This window comes from Lampetra fluviatilis, chromosome 61, assembly GCF_964198595.1.
Source record: "Lampetra fluviatilis chromosome 61, kcLamFluv1.1, whole genome shotgun sequence".
Lineage (NCBI taxonomy): Eukaryota > Metazoa > Chordata > Hyperoartia > Petromyzontiformes > Petromyzontidae > Lampetra > Lampetra fluviatilis.
This window is the reverse complement of record NC_136335.1, coordinates 1,785,374-1,805,119: the sequence shown is the minus strand read 5'-3', so window position 1 is coordinate 1,805,119 and position 19,746 is coordinate 1,785,374. Positions and strand designations below refer to the sequence as shown.

Here is a 19,746-nt window from a genome sequence, read left to right as displayed (position 1 = left end):
TAAAGAAAGCCGTCTCGGGTGTGGGCCAATCAACTTCAAGGACAGTGCATATTATTATCCTTATCAGAGTTGCTTCTTTTTGTTTGCTTTATTGACTACTTGTGTTGTGGTCATTGCAAACATGATGCCTTGAATAAAGGTGTCAGTTTTGTACCAGTTAAAAGGGTAAAAACCTACCATTATATTTTGCCACTGGTAAAAGAGATCTCATAGTGTAAATGTTTTGCCCGAACTCTCAATACTCTGATATTGCACTGTTTTTGAGTTGTACGCCTTCTGGTGTCATCTGGCCTTACACCAATGGGGACTAGGCTCTAAAGAAAGCCGTCTCGGGTGTGGGCCAATCAACTTCAAGGACAGTGCATATTATTATCCTTATCAGAGTTGCTTCTTTTTGTTTGCTTTATTGACTACTTGTGTTGTGGTCATTGCAAACATGATGCCTTGAATAAAGGTGTCAGTTTTGTACCAGTTAAAAGGTTAAAACCTACCATTCTATGAGCAGTGTTGAGTCTATGGGCAGTGTTGAGTCTATGGGCAGTGTTGAGTCTATGAGCAGTGTTGAGTCTATGGGCAGTGTTGAGTCTATGAGCAGTGTTGAGTCTATGAGCAGTGTTGAGTCTATGGGCAGTGTTGAGTCTATGGGCAGTGTTGAGTCTATGAGCAGTGTTGAGTATATGGGCAGTGTTGAGTCTATGGGCAGTGTTGAGTCTATGAGCAGTGTTGAGTCTATGAGCAGTGTTGAGTCTATGGGCAGTGTTGAGTCTATGGGCAGTGTTGAGTCTATGGGCAGTGTTGAGTCTATGGGCAGTGTTGAGTCTATGGGTTGTGTGTATGTTGAACTTCTTCCGCACCGTACGTAGGCAACCGTGCGAATCCTCGGTGCGGGACACACATTGAGCAGGGTGCTGCCGAGGTGTTGGGTTTGAGTACGGGGTCACAGCTAGGGGGAGTAGGTAGGTGAGGGGGGGGGGGTAAGTGAGGGTGGTGGTGAGGTGGTGGGGGGGGTAGGTGAGGGGGGTGGGGGGTAACGTACGTGCTTCCTCTCGGTGGCCTTGAGAGCCTTGGAGGGGTAGTAGATGAGCAGCGAGCCGCTGAGTGCCACCCAGAATCGCGTCCACGATGACAGCTACACACAGACAAAGATCCCCACCCCCCCGGCGTAGCCTTCAACACACTGTTGGGGCAAGTGGCGGCGCCTACGAAGGGAGCGGGTGGGCAGCGCCACGCCCGGCGGCTATGTACGGTGCGAAAGAAGTTCAACATACGCACATACACACTGCCCATAGACTCAACACTACCCATAGACTCAACACTGCCCATAGACTCAACACTGCCCATAGACTCAACACTACCCATAGACTTAACACTGCCCATAGACTCAACACTGCCCATAGACTCAACACTGCCCATAGACTCAACACTACCCATAGACTCAACACTACCCATAGACTCAACACTGCCCATAGACTCAACACTGCCCATAGACTCAACACTACCCATAGACTCAACACCGCCCATAGATTCAACACTGCCCATAGACTCAACACTGCCCACAGACTCAACACTGCCCACAGACTCAACACTACCCACAGACTCAACACTGCCCATAGACTCAACACTGCCCACAGACTCAACACTACCCACAGACTCAACACTACCCATAGACTCAACACTGCACCTCCGATTAGCATGGTCGGCTACGTTCGGTCAAAAAGAAGTTCAACGTACACACGCGCATCCTGCATTGCTGCAATCATCACGCGCCCGACTAGCATAGACTCCACACGCGGTCCACAGCCGTCTATCGCACGCAGCAGCAGGGCAGAGGTCGCAACCGGGTACCCGATACCCGTACCCTACCCGGCCGGGTACAGGTAGCCGTTTGCGACCCTGGTGCAGCCGGGTACGGGTACGGGTAAGGAATCAAAACCCGTTTGCGACCTCTGTAGCAGGGCCACGCTGAACTGACGAAGGAGGGCGGGGAGCGGTCTTACCGCCGGCTTGCGCCCGTCCTTGAGCAGGGTCTTCCTCTTGAGCGCTCCCTCGATGGTGACGGCGCCGGCTGCAGGGCTGGTCACCCCCGACAGCGGGGTGGCGGGGGAACTGCAGGGGACAGAGAGACAACTTGTATTTAAGAGCTTGCATCTTGAATCGCTGCCTCACTTGATGCAGCAAATCTGGCTGTGACGGTCCCACCTGATGACGGAGACTTGTGTTGCCTCCGAAACGTCGTGATTTTTTATTATTTTATTTATAAATTTTAATTTCATTTTTTTACCTACGTGACTTTACCGAAAGAACTAAGAGTATGAATGCTTGCAGTCACGAAAGATTCAAATCTAGAATTAGGACAGAGACAACTTTACAAAATTATTTTTTCTTTCAGTGAGGCCTGGGCCCCGGGCCAGATTCGAATTGCCCTACGAGGCCGGCGTATGAACGCTTCGCTACTGGGAGAGGTCGCAACCGGGTACCCGATACCCGTACCCTACCCGATACCCGGCTACCCATACCCGGCCGGGTACGGGTAGCCGTTTGCGACCCTGGTGCGGTCGGGTACGGGTATGGGTAAGGAATCAAAACCCGTTTGCGACCTCTGGTTCCGGGTCAGCTCGGCAAACGGCCGGTGGGAAACCATCCGGGGCTCTGCGCCGGCTCGGCTCGGATGCGCCAGGGGAAAAGCGGTGACGGCGTTCGGACGGACGGCGGCCCCGGCTCACGAGCACGTCCGCCGCGTGGGAAGCCCACGAGCTCCAAAATTCGTGGTCACAGTTCGAATCGGCCTCTCCGTTCATTCGCCCGCTCCGTGTGAGGACGGCAAAACGAGCACCGCTCCCTGAAGGGGTGGAGCAGTGCGGCGCAGCGGTTTCGCGCGCCGCACTACCAAGGGCAGCGCAGACGCGAGTTCAACTCCCGGCCACGGCTAGCAACCGGTGGGGGACGCCGGTTCGCTCCAAACGCCACAGCAGGTCCCAACCGGCCAAACGTCGCCCGCCCGCAAACCCCCCACGATTCCCACCGCCGCCGCCGCCGCTTCCCCGCCGAGCACCCTCTGGGCGGTGCTAGCGAGCGGGACGGCGAGAGCAGAGAGCAGGCGGCGTTCCGTTTTTGCCGCGGTCGTCGTGGAAGCAAGAGGGGGCCACCGGGGGATGGGGGTGGGAACCGTGCGAGGGTTTAGCCGAGGTTAAGAGCCACGGTGTTGGCCCACGTTGCAGTCCCAGTGGTACCGTGAAGGAGTTTGGTAATCGCGGGAGGGGGGGGGTAAGGAGGAGGAGCGGCGGACAGATGATTAGTTTCAACCTCCACGCAGACGTTTAAAGGAAGATGCCGCCCGGTTCTTAATTCCAACCAGGCTATGTGGCTGAGACCCATAGACTCACACAGAGATCCGTAGACTAACATGCCAACCAGGCTATGCGGCTGAGACCCATAGACTTACACAGAGATCCGTAGACTAACATGCCAACCAGGCTATGTGGCTGAGACCCATAGACTTACACAGAGATCCGTAGACTAACATGCCAACCAGGGTATGCGGCTGAGACCCATAGACTTACACAGAGATCCGTAGACTAACATGCCGACCAGGCTATGCAGCTGAGACCCATAGACTCACACACAGATCCGTAGACTAACATGCCAAACAGGCTATGCGGCTGAGACCCATAGACTCACACAGAGATCCGTAGACTAACATGCCGACCAGGCTATGCAGCTGAGACCCATAGACTCACACAGAGATCCGTAGACTAACATGCCAAACAGGCTATGCGGCTGAGATCCATAGACTTACACAGAGATCCGTAGACTAACATGCCAACCAGGCTATGCGGCTGAGACCCATAGACTTACACAGAGATCCGTAGACTAACATGCCAACCAGGGTATGCGGCTGAGACCCATAGACTTACACAGAGATCCGTAGACTAACATGCCAACCAGGCTATGTGGCTGAGACCCATAGACTTACACAGAGATCCGTAGACTAACATGCCAACCAGGCTATGCAGCTGAGACCCATAGACTCACACACAGATCCGTAGAGTAACATGCCAAACAGGCTATGCGGCTGAGACCCATAGACTCACACAGAGATCCGTAGACTAACATGCCAAACAGGCTATGCGGCTGAGACCCATAGACTCACACAGAGATCCGTAGACTAACATGCCAAACAGGCTATGCAGCTGAGACCCATAGACTCACACAGAGATCCGTAGACTAACATGCAAACCAGGCTATGCGGCTGAGATCCATAGACTTACACAGAGATCCGTAGACTAACATGCCAACCAGGCTATGTGCCTGAGACCCATAGACTTACACAGAGATCCGTAGACTAACATGCCAACCAGGCTATGCGGCTGAGACCCATAGACTCACACAGAGATCCGTAGACTAACATGCAAACCAGGCTATGCGGCTGAGACCCATAGACTCACACAGAGATCCGTAGACTAACATGCCAACCAGTTATGTGGCTGAGACCCATAGACTCACACAGAGATCCGTAGACTAACATGCCGACCAGGCTATGCAGCTGAGACCCATAGACTTACACAGAGATCCGTAGACTAACATGCCAACTAGGCTATGCGGCTGAGACCCATAGACTTACACAGAGATCCGTAGACTAACATGCCAACCAGGCTATGCGGCTGAGACCCATAGACTTACACAGAGATCCATAGACTAACATGCCAACCAGGCTATGTGCCTGAGACCCATAGACTTACACAGAGATCCGTAGACTAACATGCCAACCAGGCTATGCGGCTGAGACCCATAGACTCACACAGAGATCCGTAGACTAACATGCCAACCAGGCTATGCGGCTGAGACCCATAGACTTACACAGAGATCCGTAGACTAACATGCCAACCAGGCTATGCGGCTGAGACCCATAGACTTACACAGAGATCCGTAGACTAACATGCCAACCAGGGTATGCGGCTGAGACCCATAGACTTACACAGAGATCCGTAGACTAACATGCCAACCAGGCTATGTGGCTGAGACCCATAGACTTACACAGAGATCCGTAGACTAACATGCCAACCAGGCTATGCAGCTGAGACCCATAGACTCACACACAGATCCGTAGACTAACATGCCAAACAGGCTATGCGGCTGAGACCCATAGACTCACACAGAGATCCGTAGACTAACATGCCAACCAGGCTATGCGGCTGAGACCCATAGACTCACACAGAGATCCGTAGACTAACATGCCAAACAGGCTATGCGGCTGAGACCCATAGACTCACACAGAGATCCGTAGACTAACATGCAAACCAGGCTATGCGGCTGAGATCCATAGACTTACACAGAGATCCGTAGACTAACATGCCAACCAGGCTATGTGCCTGAGACCCATAGACTTACACAGAGATCCGTAGACTAACATGCCAACCAGGCTATGCGGCTGAGACCCATAGACTCACACAGAGATCCGTAGACTAACATGCAAACCAGGCTATGTGGCTGAGACCCATAGACTCACACAGAGATCCGTAGACTAACATGCCAACCAGTTATGTGGCTGAGACCCATAGACTCACACAGAGATCCGTAGACTAACATGCCAACCAGGCTATGCAGCTGAGACCCATAGACTTACACAGAGATCCGTAGACTAACATGCCAACTAGGCTATGCGGCTGAGACCCATAGACTTACACAGAGATCCGTAGACTAACATGCCAACCAGGCTATGCGGCTGAGACCCATAGACTTACACAGAGATCCATAGACTAACATGCCAACCAGGCTATGTGCCTGAGACCCATAGACTTACACAGAGATCCGTAGACTAACATGCCAACCAGGCTATCTGGCTGAGACCCATAGACTTACACAGAGATCCATAGACTAACATGCCAACCAGGCTATGTGCCTGAGACCCATAGACTTACACAGAGATCCGTAGACTAACATGCCAACCAGGCTATGCGGCTGAGACCCATAGACGCACACAGAGATCCGTAGACTAACATGCCAAACCAGGCTATGCGGCTGAGACTCATAGACTTACACAGAGATCCGTAAACTAACATGCCAAACCGGGCAACTCACTGGAGCAGCACACCCTACATGACATAGCATCTGGCTGTTGTGTTTATTGGAGAGAGGGGTGGCGGGGAGGGGGCATTGCATCTTCCTTTAAAATATTCATCAGCATTGGAGCTCCCGACGCAAGAAAAGCATCCCGCCACCTGTGAACGCCGACCAATCAAACGCCTGCGGAGAGAGGGGAGAGAGGGGGGAGAGGACGGAGGGAGGGAGGGAGACTGGCGGAAGGAGCTGCATGCATGGCGAGGAAGTGAGGGTGGCGTGAGGAGCAGGAGGAGGGGAGGAGGTTGGTACCTGCCGTACGTGTACCGACCGCGGTACGCGCTGTGGTTCCCATCGCGGCTCAGAGGGCCAGGGATGCGTATAAGCGCACCCTGGCACCGTCACAGAGGGGGGGGGGGGGGGTGGAGATGCAGGCATGGGATGAGGACATGGGAGGGAGCATGGGAGGGAGGGTGGGAGGGAGGGCATGGGAGGGAGGGTGGGAGGGAGGGTGGGAGGGAGGGCATGAGAGGGAGCATGGGAGGGAGCATGGGAGGGAGGGCATGGGAGGGAGGGTGGGAGGGGAGGGCATGGGAGGGAGGGTGGGAGGGAGGGTGGGAGGGAGGGTGGGAGAGAGGGCATGGGAGGGAGGGGCATGGGAATGCCCACGACATCTGCCAGGAGAGGAGTGGCCAGTTTGTCACTGCGCTGCCGCGGCATTGCCACGGTCACCCCTCGCCTCTCTCTCGCCTCTCTCTCGCGCCGCCCTCACAACGCAACCGCCGTGCGACGACAGCGACCCGCATCACGCGCTGCACCAGTCGCGGGCGGGATACGCGTGGCCTCCATGGGACCGAGGGGGTGGGGTGGGGGGGCATTTTGTCCAGGGAACCGATCCACGGTAGGGGGTGGCGGGTGGGGGGGGTAGTGCGCCCGCACCCCGAGCAGAGGTCGCAACCGGGTACCCGATACCCGTACCCTACCCGATACCCGTACCCTACCCGATACCCGGCTACCCATACCCGGCCGGGTACGGGTACGGGTAGCTGTTTGCGACCCTGGTGCGGCCGGGTACGGGTAGGCCGTGAGTCACTGGTGAGTCACCGTTTGTCACTCATTTCGGGTAGGGTACGGGTAGGGAACGGGTACCTGTACCCGGCCGGGTACGGGTAGCCATTTGCAACCCTGGTGCGGCCGGGTACGGGTACTGGTAAGGAATCAAAACCCGTTTGCGACCTCTGACCCCGAGTATTTGCAGGATGCGGGGATGGGGGGGTGGTGTAGGTGGGGAGATGTGCGGTGCGTCTTGTGTACCTCTCAAACTGAGGCCACGCGACGTCCTCACTCTGCTGGGAGCTCTCGCTGCTGCCTGGAGGTGCACACACAAAGACAAAGGTTCCCCCCCCGAGCGTAGCAACCTTCAAAACACTGCTGGGGCAAGTGCTGTTGGGCGAGCAGCGGCCTGCGAAAGCCGGCAGGGCGCACGAGGCGGGGGGGCGGGCGCCCGGCACCACGGCAGAGCCGATGTTTACCACACACACCGCACCGGGCACTCGTTTAAGGCCGAGTCGACCTAGGGGAGGTCCGGCACCGGTCCGGATATTCAACAGTGGTTTCTGCCGGGTTCATAACGCAGCGCGCTAACCGCCGAGCCCACCGCTCATCCACACACGTAACAACAAAGACAAAGATCTCCCGTATAGCCTGTAACAGACTGTTCGGGCAAGTGCTGCTAGCGAGCAGCGACTACAAAGGCCGAACTCGGGTCGCCGGGTTCGAAGCGCTAACCGCTGCACCACCGCTCCCCACATCAAAGATCCCCCATATAGCCTCAACAGACTGTAGGGGCAAGTGCTGTTAGCGAGCACCTATGAAGGCCGGAACGGCACACGAGGGGGTGGGTGGCCAGTACCACGCCCGACCGCCTTTGTCTCCCCCAGTGGCGATGTTTACACATCGCACAGGATACTCATTTGAGGCTGCGTCGACCTAGGGGAGGCCCAGGACCGTTTCAGATAATTGCCACTAGTGTTCGCTGCGAGCGGAAATCGAACCCGGGTCGCCAGGTTCGTAGCACGGCGAGCTAACCACTACACTACTGCATCCCGTGTACATACGTACACAGACGCACACACGTGTACACGCACACGCAGACACATGGGTATATATATATGAGGGAGTATATAAGTGGGTAACTGTATGAGTGAGGGCATGAGTGAGTAAGTGTATGAGTGACTGAGTGGATGCATGAGTGAATGAGTGACTAAATGGGTGAGTGTGTGTATGAGTGAGTGTATGAGTGACTAAGTGAGTGATTGAGTGGATGTAAAAGTGGGTATACGAGTGAGTTCATGAATGAGAATATGAGCGAGTGAGCATATGAGCAAGTGAGCTTATGAGCGAGCGAGCGAGTTAGTAAGTGAGTGTATGAGCGAGTGCGTGTAAAAGTGAGCGTATGAGTGCGCGTATGAGCGTGTGAATGAGCGAGCAAGTTAGTGTATGAGTGAGTGTATGAGCGAGTGATTGGATAAGTGAGTGTATGAGTGAGTGTACGAGTGAGTTTATCAGCGAGTGAGTGTGTGTATGAGCGAGTGAAAGAGTGCGTGCGTGTATGAATGTGTGTACGAGTGTGTGTACGAGTGTATGAGTGAGTGTATGAGTGAGTGAGCGTATGAGCGAGTGAGTGAGCGCATGAGCGAGAGAGTGCGTGTATGAGCGAGTGAGTGCGTGTATGAGCGAGTGAGTGAGCGTATGAGCGAGTGAGCGAGTGAGTGAGCGTATGAGCGCGTGAGTGAGCGTATGAGCGAGTGAGTGAGCGTATGAGCGAGTGAGTGCGTGTATGAGCGATTGAGTGAGCGTATGAGCGAGTGAGTGAGCGTATGAGCGAGTGAGTGAGCGTATGAGCGAGTGAGCGAGTGAGTGAGCGTATGAGCGCGTGAGTGCGTGTATGAGCGATTGACTGAGCGTATGAGCGAGTGAGTGCGTGTATGAGCTAGTGAGTGCGTGTATGAGCTAGTGAGTGCGTGTATGAGCTAGTGAGTGAAAGTATGAGCGAGTGAGTGAGCGTGTGAGCGAGTGAGTGCGTGTATGAGCGAGTGAGTGCGTGTATGAGCTAGTGAGTGAAAGTATGAGCGAGTGAGTGAGCGTATGAGCGCGTGAGTGCGTGTATGAGCGAGTGAGTGAGCGTATGAGCGAGGTGAGCGAGTGAGTGAGCGTATGAGCGCGTGAGTGCGTGTATGAGCGATTGAGTGAGCGTATGAGCGAGTGAGTGAGCGTATGAGCGAGTGAGTGAGCGTATGAGCGAGTGAGTGCGTGTATGAGCTAGTGAGTGCGTGTATGAGCGAGTGAGTGAAAGTATGAGCGAGTGAGTGAGCGTGTGAGCGAGTGAGTGAGCGTGTATGAGCGAGTGAGTGCGTGTATGAGCGAGTGAGTGCGTGTATGAGCGAGTGAGTGAGCGTGTGAGCGAGTGAGTGGGCGAGCGACAGAGTGGGTGTATGAGCGAGTGAGTGAGTGTATGAACGAGTGAGTGAGTGCGTGTATGAGCGAGTGAGTGAGCGTGTGAGCGAGTGAGTGCGTGTACGAGCGAGTGAGTCGGCGAGCGACAGAGTGGGTGTATGAGCGAGTGAGTGAGTGTATGAGCGAGTGAGTGCGCGTACGAGCAAGCGAGTGGGCGAGCGAGCGACAGAGCGGGTGAGCGAGCGAGTGCGCACATGGGCGAGTGAGTGGGCGAGCGAGAGAGTGGGCGAGCGAGCGGGCGATTGAGCGAGCGAGCGTACCGAGGGAGAGCCCGTTGGAGGCGGAGGTGGCGTGGTTGCGGGGCGACGTGCCGCCACCCCCCTCCAACACGCTGTCGTCCAGCAGGTGTCTCGCGCGGCCGTGCGGGAAGGTGGCGCTCCGCACCTCCACGTCGCTCAGACGCGGCACCATGCTGAGCACAAAACACAAACAGGTTACGGTTAATGATAATTGGTGTTTAACCCTTCTATCTGGCAACAAATCTGACACCTTCTTTACAAGGAGTCATGTTTGCATAGACCACAATACCTGCAGTCATAATGCAAACAAAAACACAACTCTGATAATGTATGCATTGATAATTGGTTTTTTACCCTTCTATCTGGCAACAAAACTGACACCTTTTTTACAAAGAGTCATGTTTGCATAGACCACAATACCTGCAGTCATAATGCAAACAAAAAACACAACTCTGATAATGTATGCATTGATAATTGTTTTTTTACCCTTCTATCTGGCAACAAAACTGCCACCTTTTTTACAAGGAGTCATGTTTGCATAAACCACAATACCTGCAGTCATAATGCAAACAAAAAACACAACTCTGATAATGTATGCATTGATAATTGTTTTTTTACCCTTCTATCTGGCAACAAAACTGACACCTTTTTTACAAGGAGTCATGTTTGCATAGACCACAATACCTGCAGTCACAATGCAAGCAAAAAACACAACTCTGATAATGTGCACTGTCCTTGAAGTTGATTGGTCCACACCCGAGACAGCTTTCCTTAGAGCCTAGTCTCACATGGTGTTGGACCAGATGACGCCAAAAGGCGCACAACTCAAAGACTGCAGGTATTGTGGTCTATGCAAACATGACTCCTTGTAAAAAAAGGTGTCAGTTTTGTTGCCAGATAGAAGGGTAAAACACCAATTATCATATTTTTTCCTGGCAAATGAGGTTCCAATGGTGAGGTGACGGTTAAGTTAATGGGTTCATGAGTCGGTTACACACAAGTAGCTCAGGTTGTGGCTGGTTAGGTTAATGAGGAATGCATCAATCACTCACCAGTAGCCCAGGCTGTGGCTCTTGCGGTGTCTCTGTGCCGGGAGGCACCGGGCTCCCACCCCCGGCGGGGTGGACACGACGGGGGATCCGCGCGGTGCCAAGCAGGGCGGCGCCGGGCGAGTGGTGGGGCCCGGTGAGGGGGGGGCCGGGCAGGGGGCGTGAACTGTCAGGGGTGGGGGTAGAGGGGGGGCGGTGGAGGATGACAGCATGGATTACGCAATCGAATCATTTTTCTTGGTTCTATCGGTGAAGTCGCGTAGAAGGGAAATAATAAAATAATAAAACAATAAAATTCTCACGACGTTTCGACTGCAACACAAGCAATCGTCATCAGGTGTGGGATAGCGCGCGACGCACCAAACCCAGTTCAATGCGCCTTTCCTTTTTCGGACACGCCCCTTCTTCCTCAAGCCCCGCCTCTTACTTGTTAGGCCCCGCCTCTTGCTGGTTAGGCCCCACCCCTCAGGACACGGGGGGTGGGGTGGCACTTGTTTGAATAGCAACAACGTAGCACGTGACTAGGATCGAATGACGACGGCCGAACCAACGTGACGATCGCACTGCTCACGAAGCGATTGATCATTTTGTAATAAGACTCTTCGAGACGACTTCTGGAATCCGTCTTTTATTCACTTCGGGTTACATCTACTTCACGCTGCTGGTAGACAACGTGAAGTGACAGATAGACCGAGAGAGACACACTGCCCCGTGGCAACTCGGAGCCCCGCTCCCGCTTGGCCCCTTCCTCCGTTGGTTCCCGTTCTGACCACGTGTCGTTCATCTCCACCCCTATTTAATACCCGGGTCACGTGGTGCGTTTCAGCCAATCCTCGTTAGCCTGCGTCGAATCTTCCAGGCTCCCTCCGTCAGCTCCCGGGAGCACGCCCCTGACTCGTCTCCCCATTGGCTGTGGCCAAAGCCAGCAGAACCAATCTCCATAGCTGTCACCCTTCCATCACGTCAGGGCCACGCCCCCAGGCTTCCCCCCATTGGCTGTAAACCAGGACCGGCAGAGCCAATCACCATGACAAGGTGTGATACGTCAGTGAGCCGGATATTCTCATATTACAATTTTTACTGAGCGTCGGTCGGAGCGGTCGTCGGACAACGCGATTAGTCGACCGCCAAAAAACCCGAGTGTGACCACCTCGGCCTTCCAACTCGTGAGTCGACCTCTCCGAATCGCGAGCTCGCCACGCCCCGGCTGTGAAAACGAGAATCTTTGATTCGTTGAATGAGACGAGAAAATCGGAGCAAACCTGGGACGTCTTCTCTCGACGAGGAGAGCCGGGGCGTGCTCGCACCGGGCTCAATCTGAAGGGACAGCCTGCACACACGGACACACACACACAGAAAGATCCCCCAGTAAATAGCCTGAACACACTGTTGGGGCAAGCGCGGTTAGCGAGCACCAATGAAGGCCGGAATGGCACACGAGGGGGTGGGTGGACAGCACCGCGCCCGGCCGCCTTTGTCTCCCCAATGGCGATGTTTACACACTGCACCAGGTACTCATTCGAGGCCGAGTTGACCTAGGAGAGGCAGAGGCCCCGGACCGGTTCAGATAATCATCACTGGTGTTGGCCGTGGGTGGGCATCGAACTCAGCTTGCCAGGTTCACCGTGTGTGGTATAGCTAACCAACTATACGAAGGCCGGCACGGCACAAGAGACGGTGGGTTGGTTGACACCTCGCCCGCCCGCCCGCCCGCCTTTGTCTCCCCCAGTGCTGATGTTAACACGTCAGCCCCGCACACGCGCGTCCATCGCCGCAAGCGAGTGCACCACTCACTTGTAATTATCGTCCTCTACGAACTTTTGCAGCTCTTCGATGTAACGCACGGACTTGAGATACTTCTGCACGTGGCTCAGGAAAGGCAGCTCTGCACCAAGACACAGACATTGTTTTTTTATTTTAAACGGAACGCACAAACGGCACGGCGCGCCGCGTGCTGCGGGCAGGCGCGGCCCGAGAAGAGCAGAGACCACCCAAAAAAAACTAAACGCGACGTCCAAAACGAACCGTGTAGCCAGCGTAACTTGCAAGGCGGCAGCGGAGATGCAGAGGTCGTGAGCGGGAATCGAACTCGGGTCGCCGGGTTCGTAGCGGGGCGTACCAGTCGGTGCGCTGCCCCATTATTACAAGAGGTTTTTTTTGGGTCACAGCGCGTAAATATGAATGTTGTGCCGTTAAATCCGCCGCCACCACCACCCGAAACGGCCAATCGGTGAGGTTGTGTCACGTAAACAAAACGTGGCCAATCCGTTACGAGTTCAGGCACACACCGCTTGTGTGTTGGAGAGTTAAACCCACTGCAACATTTACAATTCGTTACGAGTACAGCACTAACCGGTTGTGTGTTGGAGAGTTAAACCCACTGCAACATTTACAATTCGTTACTAGTACAGCACTAACCGGTTGTGTGTTGGAGAGTTAAACCCACTACAACATTGACAATTCGTTACTAGTACAGCACTAACCGGTTGTGTGTTGGAGAGTAAGCCCACTTCAACATTCGAGTAGTGTGACATTTCGCCAGGAATTATAACTCGGCATCATTAAGACTGTTTCCGTCTTAATGGGGGATAAATGTGATGCAAACGCATGCATTCCTACAAAGACAAAGACCCCCGTATAGCCTTAACAGACTGTTGGGGCAAGTGCTGTTAGCGAGCACCTATGAAGGCCAGAACGGCACACGAGGGGGTGGGTGGCCAGCACCACGCCCGGCCGCCTTTGTGTCCCCTGTGGCGATGTTTAAACATCGCACCAAGTACTCATTTGAGGCCGAGTCGACCTAGAGGAGGCCCAGGACCGGTTCGGATAATCGTCAACCGGTGTTAGCTGTGAGCGGAAATCGAACCCGGGTCGCCGGGTTCATAGCGCAGCGTAGCGCTAACCGCAACACCACCGCTCCCGACACACACGCGCACACAGCACAAGCATACTACATGGGCATGAGCACGCACGAACGCCCTCTAATGTAGAAACCTGGCAGCGCCCTCCGAAAAACAAGTCGGGAGAGAGTCGGTGAGGAGGCTAACCTAGGTCAACGCGAGTCATCGTAATGGCAACCCAAGCAACACCGACAACCCCCCGCTTATCCTTACATCTCCGCCCCCCTCCCCCGTTCAACGGCCATCACGAGCCCCTGTGTCTGGGGTAGAGGCAGCCAGGCCCTGGGTTCGAACCTAGGTTCACAGCGGCGTTGGTTCGAGTGTCTCGGGGGGATGGGTGGGGGGGCGGGAGTGGGGAGGGGAAAAAAAATTGTGCCAATTTGCATAGCGGTCAACCCATCACGGTTTGCCCCGTATTCTTGTACGGGGAAGTTTTACAGCCGTTTCAACGCGGGCAAAAAAAAAATGTTTTTGTCTATTTGTTTGTGTTTCTCCCTTGCGATGGGACTTTGTAGGAAGAACTTTGAGGTTTATAAGGGGCGCGGAGTGACCAAGAAGGTCTGAATTGGTCTGTAACAAGGTAGGCGCTGATATTATATGGGGTTGACAGGGATGCCTTTGAGGTAGAGAGAAGGTACGCGACCACAAGGCAAAACGAACACGCACGCATTTTTCACTCGGTGAAGCACGCGTGCGTGCGTTCCACCACTCCATGGCAGCAAAGCGTCCGTCTGCGATGGTGGGGCGATTGCGAGTGCCTGCGTGCAAGAATGCGTGCGTGCGCGTCTGAGCGAGTGCGTGAGTGAGTGTGGCAGTGGACGAGAGATGTGGAGGTGATTGGGCTCGCCGATGACCGGTATACGGGGAGTGTCGGGATCGGTTGCTGTGAAGGAGGGGGGGCTCGTGAAGGACGCTGCCGCTCACACGCACCGATCTACCTTTGCGATGCAACTGCACGGGATCTCTCTGGCGTCCAACCGCGACGAGGGCGTCGCGATTTGTCGGTTACGGTCAAGACGCCCGCACAGTATTAACCGGGGCGGCCTGCCAGATTTGAAACCGCGAAACTCTGCGACAAAGGGGACCCCCCCCCCCCCGCACCACGGCAGGGCCCGCGTCACCGTCGCCCCCCCGCCCAACGTAATAGCTGGCCGGACGGAGAGACAACTGTCTGCCATGGTCCGCGTTTCGTAACGCACAAACGGTGCAAACGGGTTGAATAAAAATCGAATTGCTTTGAAAACAAAAAGAATGAAAAAATGAAGAAAAAAATGTAAGAAAAAAAGGAAATAAAAAAGATAGAAAAGGGAAAGAAAAAATGAAAGAAGAAAGAAATAAAAGAAAGAAAAAAAGAGAAAAAAGTACAAAAAAGGAAATAAAAAATTTAAATAAAAAGGAGAAAAGGATAGAAAAATGAAAGAAAAAAAGGAAAGAAGAAAGAAAGAAGTAAAGAAATAAAAGAAAGAAAAAAGATATAAAAAGAAAAAAAGGACTAAAAAGTAAAGAAAGAAAAGATAAAATTTACGAAAAGAGGAAAAAAACCGAAAAGGATAGAAAAATGAAAGAAAAAAAGGAAAGAAGAAAGAAAGAAGCAAAGAAATAAAAGAAAGAAAAAAGATATAAAAAGAAAAAAAGGACAAAAAAGTAAAGAAAGAAAAGATAAAATTTACGAAAAAAGGAAAAAAAACGAAAAGGATAGAAAAATGAACGAAAAAAAGGAAAGAAGAAAGAAAAAAGTAAAGAAATAAAAGAAAGAAAAAAGATATAAAAAGAAAAAAAGGACAAAAAAGTAAAGAAAAAAAAAGATACAAATTTACGAAAAAAGGAAAAAAAAACGAAAAGGATAGAAAAATGAAAGAAAAAAAGAAAAGAAAAAAGGAAAGAAATAAAAGAAAAACAGAAAAAGGGGCAAAAAAGGAAAGAAAAGGAAAAAATTAAGAAAAAAGTAAAGGATAGAAAAAGGAAAGAAAAAAAGGAAAGAAATGAGAGAAAGAAAAAAGACAAAAATTTTAAGAAAAAAAAAAAAGAAGAAAATTTATTTTAAAAAACCCACGAGCTGTGTCCTGGTCGACCCGCGGCGCTCCAGACGGCCCCGCCCGGGTCAAAGGTTACCGTAGTGGCAGGACTGCTGGAAGTCCGAGATGACCCTGAGGATGTTGTTCATCTGGATGGAGCGCTGTTCGTTCTCCATGATGCTGTCGGAGGCCGGGTACGCAGAGTCGATGTAGATGAGATCCGACAGGTAGATCCCTGCGTGGCGCACAGGGCAACGGTGGTGGGTTACACCTCCTCCGTGGACTCGCGGATGGCGCCCACCGCCAGTGTCCCTGCTCGTGCCAACGTACGTCGAGCGGCTATTCAACTAAACGACTTCGGAGGATATTTCGATCTTACGATAGCGACACGATAAAATTGCCATCGACATCCTAACATCGTTCGAGTATGCAGACGACGGACCAGCCCCTCCCCACCCAGCCCCCTCCCACCCCCCACCCAGCCCCTCCCTCCCCTCCCCTCCCCACCCCTCCCACCCCCCACCCAGCCCCACCCTCCCCTCCCCACCCAGCCCCACCCAGCCCCACCCCTCCTACCCACCACCCAGCCCCACCCTCCCCTCCCCACCCAGCCCCACCCCTCCTACCCCCCACCCAGCCCCACCCTCCCCACCCTCCCCTCCCCACCTAGCCCCTCCCCACCCAGCCTCTCCCCACCCTCCCCACCCAGCCCCTCCCCTCCCCTCCCATTTTTGGATGCACGGCGGAAACTCCACATTCCTCTGGCGGGAGCGAGGCTTATCCATAGGACAAACCGCTGCCGGCTTCCCGACCAGAGTGGTGCTTATTTTAACGCCACCAGATGGACAACCTCCGACGAAACGTGAACTCGATTGGGAACCTCTCGCTCGCACGCACGCTCGCTCGCTCAGCAAATTGCCACGTGGCTAATAACAACAATTAAATTAACGTACTAAAATGACGACGAAGCCGATGACGATGACGACGATACGTTGATGATGATGATGTTTACACAGCGGCGTCTGCAACGACGCTGTAGAGTGTGCGCACCGCGGAAGCGAGCGGCCGCACATGTGGTACGGATTTGCACGTTCCTTAATCCGGGCCTTATCTGACCTCCCGCGACAGCGGGCCGTGGCGAACATTCATCACGGCCGACGTTTGGAAATATGTCGGTGTATTTTTTGGAGTTTTTCGGGCCGCGCATTTTCACCACGGCGTCAGCGCGACGCAGACGCACGCCAGCGCGGGAGAGCGACGGCGCTCACGATCCGGCGGGCAGAACCCCCCAACCCCCCCCCCCCCACCACCTCGCCATCGCTTCCTTCCTTCTGGACGGATCCTATAGCCGGGCCGCTCCTCTTAAAGGATAAAGTTACGTATTCGTTCGCAAGGCGGGCGAAAACAACAGACGAGTGGGGCGAGGGGTAAGGAAGGCGGTCAGTACCGGCGCTAGCAACTATTGCCCAAGCTCTGCATCCCTACAATTAGGAATGGAAAGGCCGAATCCCATTAACGCGCGCCGGCGCTTGCTCGCGACCTCTCGGACGGTCCGCTCAAAACCGTGGGCGCCGGAGACGTCACGTTGTTTCGACCGTGGCGAGAGAGAGTGCAACATTATTAGAAGAGAGAGGAAAACAAACGCCGACCGCCGCCGTGTTAGTTTGACACCAGCGCAAAACCAGCCGCAACGATGAAAATATTCTACGCAAAGTGCGTGTCATGGTGAAGTGGCACAATGCAACGACCACGTGCACTGGACGTGGGGAGCAGGGACGGGCAAAGGAACTTCGGCAGAAGGGGAGAAGGGAGGGGAGAGGAGTACAAAGAGGCGGCCAATGACGCCACCCTGTAGACCCAAACGTAAAAACCACGTGTGTGCGCTTGTGTGTGTGCGAGCGGGTGTGTGTGCGTGGCAAGGCTGCGTTGGCTGGGCCATGTAGCCCGCATGCCCAGACACCGCATGCCCAAACAGCTTTGGTTTGGACGGATCGAGGGGGCTAAACGGGCGCGGCACGGGCTAGAGAAGAGATGGAGTGATGTGGTACAGGAGGACGTGGAGCTGAGTGGACTTGCCGATGACTGGTACCAGTGGTGTCAAGATCGGCCTCAGTGGAGGAGGCTCGTGAAGGACGCTGCTGGGCAGTTGGAGGCAGTCGCCCTCCAACAACAACGGAGGGCAGAGGAGCGACGCTCACAACAACGAGCGGAGCGCCGGGTGGCTAAAGCACAGCAAGTTGGCACAGTAGGGGGCACTGGTGGTGCATCAGCCAGTCGTCTCGGTCATCTCGGTCAGTCGACCCGTGGCACCTGCTGGGTCTGCCCCGTGACCTCCTGCCAGCGGGCGTTCGACACTTCACGTGGCCTCAAGGTGCACATGGCCTGACACAAGCGTCGTGGTGACGTCACCGCCACTTAGTGGCGAATGGCGGTTGTTGTTGTTGTTGTGTGCGTGGCTCTCGCGTGCGTACAATGGGTATCTCCGTCCCTCGCCAGAACGTGGCGCGTTCAGAAATCACAATCTTTATTTTACCCTCGAGAAATCCGATGAGCTATGAAGCTTCTTCTTGGTTCTTTCGGTAAAGTCACGTAGAAGGGAAATACTAAAAGACAGCGTCTCAATGCCATTCAGACACTGTCTTTCCGACAGCCTTGTTCTTGGAAAGACAGCGTCTGAATGCCATTCAGACGCTGTCTTTCCGACAGACCTGTTCTTTCAGAATTCAGACGCTGTCTTTCCGACAGACCTGTTTTTCACCTGAGGAAGTCTTCATTCAGACGCTGTCTTCCCGACAGTCCTGCTATTCACCTGAGGACGGCTGCTTGCGTTGTGGCCGAAACGTCGTGAGAATTGTATTTTATTATTGTTTAATTTAAATTATTTTATTATTTCCCTTCTATGTGACTTTACCGAAAGAACCAAGAAGATGAATCCCTGCAGTCACAGAGCTACGAAGTTCTTTTGCACAGGTTGTCCGGGGGGGGGGGGTGAGGGTGGGTGGGTGGGTGGGTGGAGGTCACAGAGTTACGGCAGCGAACAATACAAACAAGTGGCGGGGGGTGCAAAGCATAGTAGAAGAGCTAAAGCAAATAGCGAAACAACAACAAAAAGTGCCCAAGTTAAAATTGCACAAGTATTCACAAGCCTGGGCCAAGGCAGTTACAGCAACACCACGAAAACTCTCAGACCTCGTATTCTTAGGTTTTTTCGGTAAAGTAACGTAGGTAAAAAATTAAAATTAATAAAAGTAAAATAAAATAAAAATCACAACGTTTCGGAGGCAACACAAGCTTCCGTCTTCAGGTGGAACCGTCACAGCACGATAGCGGTATCAAGTTACCTACGTGACTTTACCGAAAAAACCTAAGAATATGAATCCTTGCAGTCACGAAAGCTTCAAATCTAGAACTCCCAGACCTCGCCAATACAACACACAGTCGTCCCCCAGTCAAATGGAACTATCGCGCCACGGGCTAGAAGAGAATAGAATGTGGGGATTCTAGATTTGAGGCTTTCGTGACTGCAAGGATTCATACTCTTAATTTTTCGGTAAAGTCACGTAGGTAAGAAATGAAGTTAAAATTAATAAAAATAAAATAATAAAAAATCACGACTCCGAAACGTCGTGATTTTTTTTATTTTATTTTTATTCATTTTCATTTCATTTTTTACCTACGTGACTTTACCGAAAAACTCAGAGTAAGAATGTCGGACACTTCGTTTAAAAAAATAAAAAGACACTCGCTACACCTGAACGGGGGCGGGCGGGCGGGCGGGCGGCGGTGGGTGGGTGGGGGAGCTCGTAGAAAATTGCAGAAACTTGGCAAAACAAAACATTTCCACAGCTTGGTGAGTGAGCGAGCGAGCGAGCGGGGCTGGAGGAGGGGGGGCTGGCGGGCGGGCGGGCGAGCGAGCGTCGTCAAGGAGAGACCGCGGCAGGCAAACGACGTGAGCTGAGTGGGAAGGAAT

General features: G+C 53.4%; 1 protein-coding gene across 1 annotated transcript in view; it reads right to left on the bottom strand.

The window, feature by feature from the left end:
- RALGPS1 (Ral GEF with PH domain and SH3 binding motif 1) overlaps positions 1–19,746 on the bottom strand; it is an 84,013-nt gene that overhangs the window by 11,402 nt on the left and 52,865 nt on the right. The window contains 10 exon segments of the mRNA XM_078881469.1: positions 1,037–1,129; positions 1,998–2,106; positions 6,370–6,430; positions 6,433–6,449; positions 7,372–7,426; positions 9,834–9,985; positions 10,865–11,027; positions 12,124–12,191; positions 12,656–12,746; positions 15,874–16,011. Coding sequence (XP_078737595.1) covers positions 1,037–1,129; positions 1,998–2,106; positions 6,370–6,430; positions 6,433–6,449; positions 7,372–7,426; positions 9,834–9,985; positions 10,865–11,027; positions 12,124–12,191; positions 12,656–12,746; positions 15,874–16,011 — 947 coding nt within the window.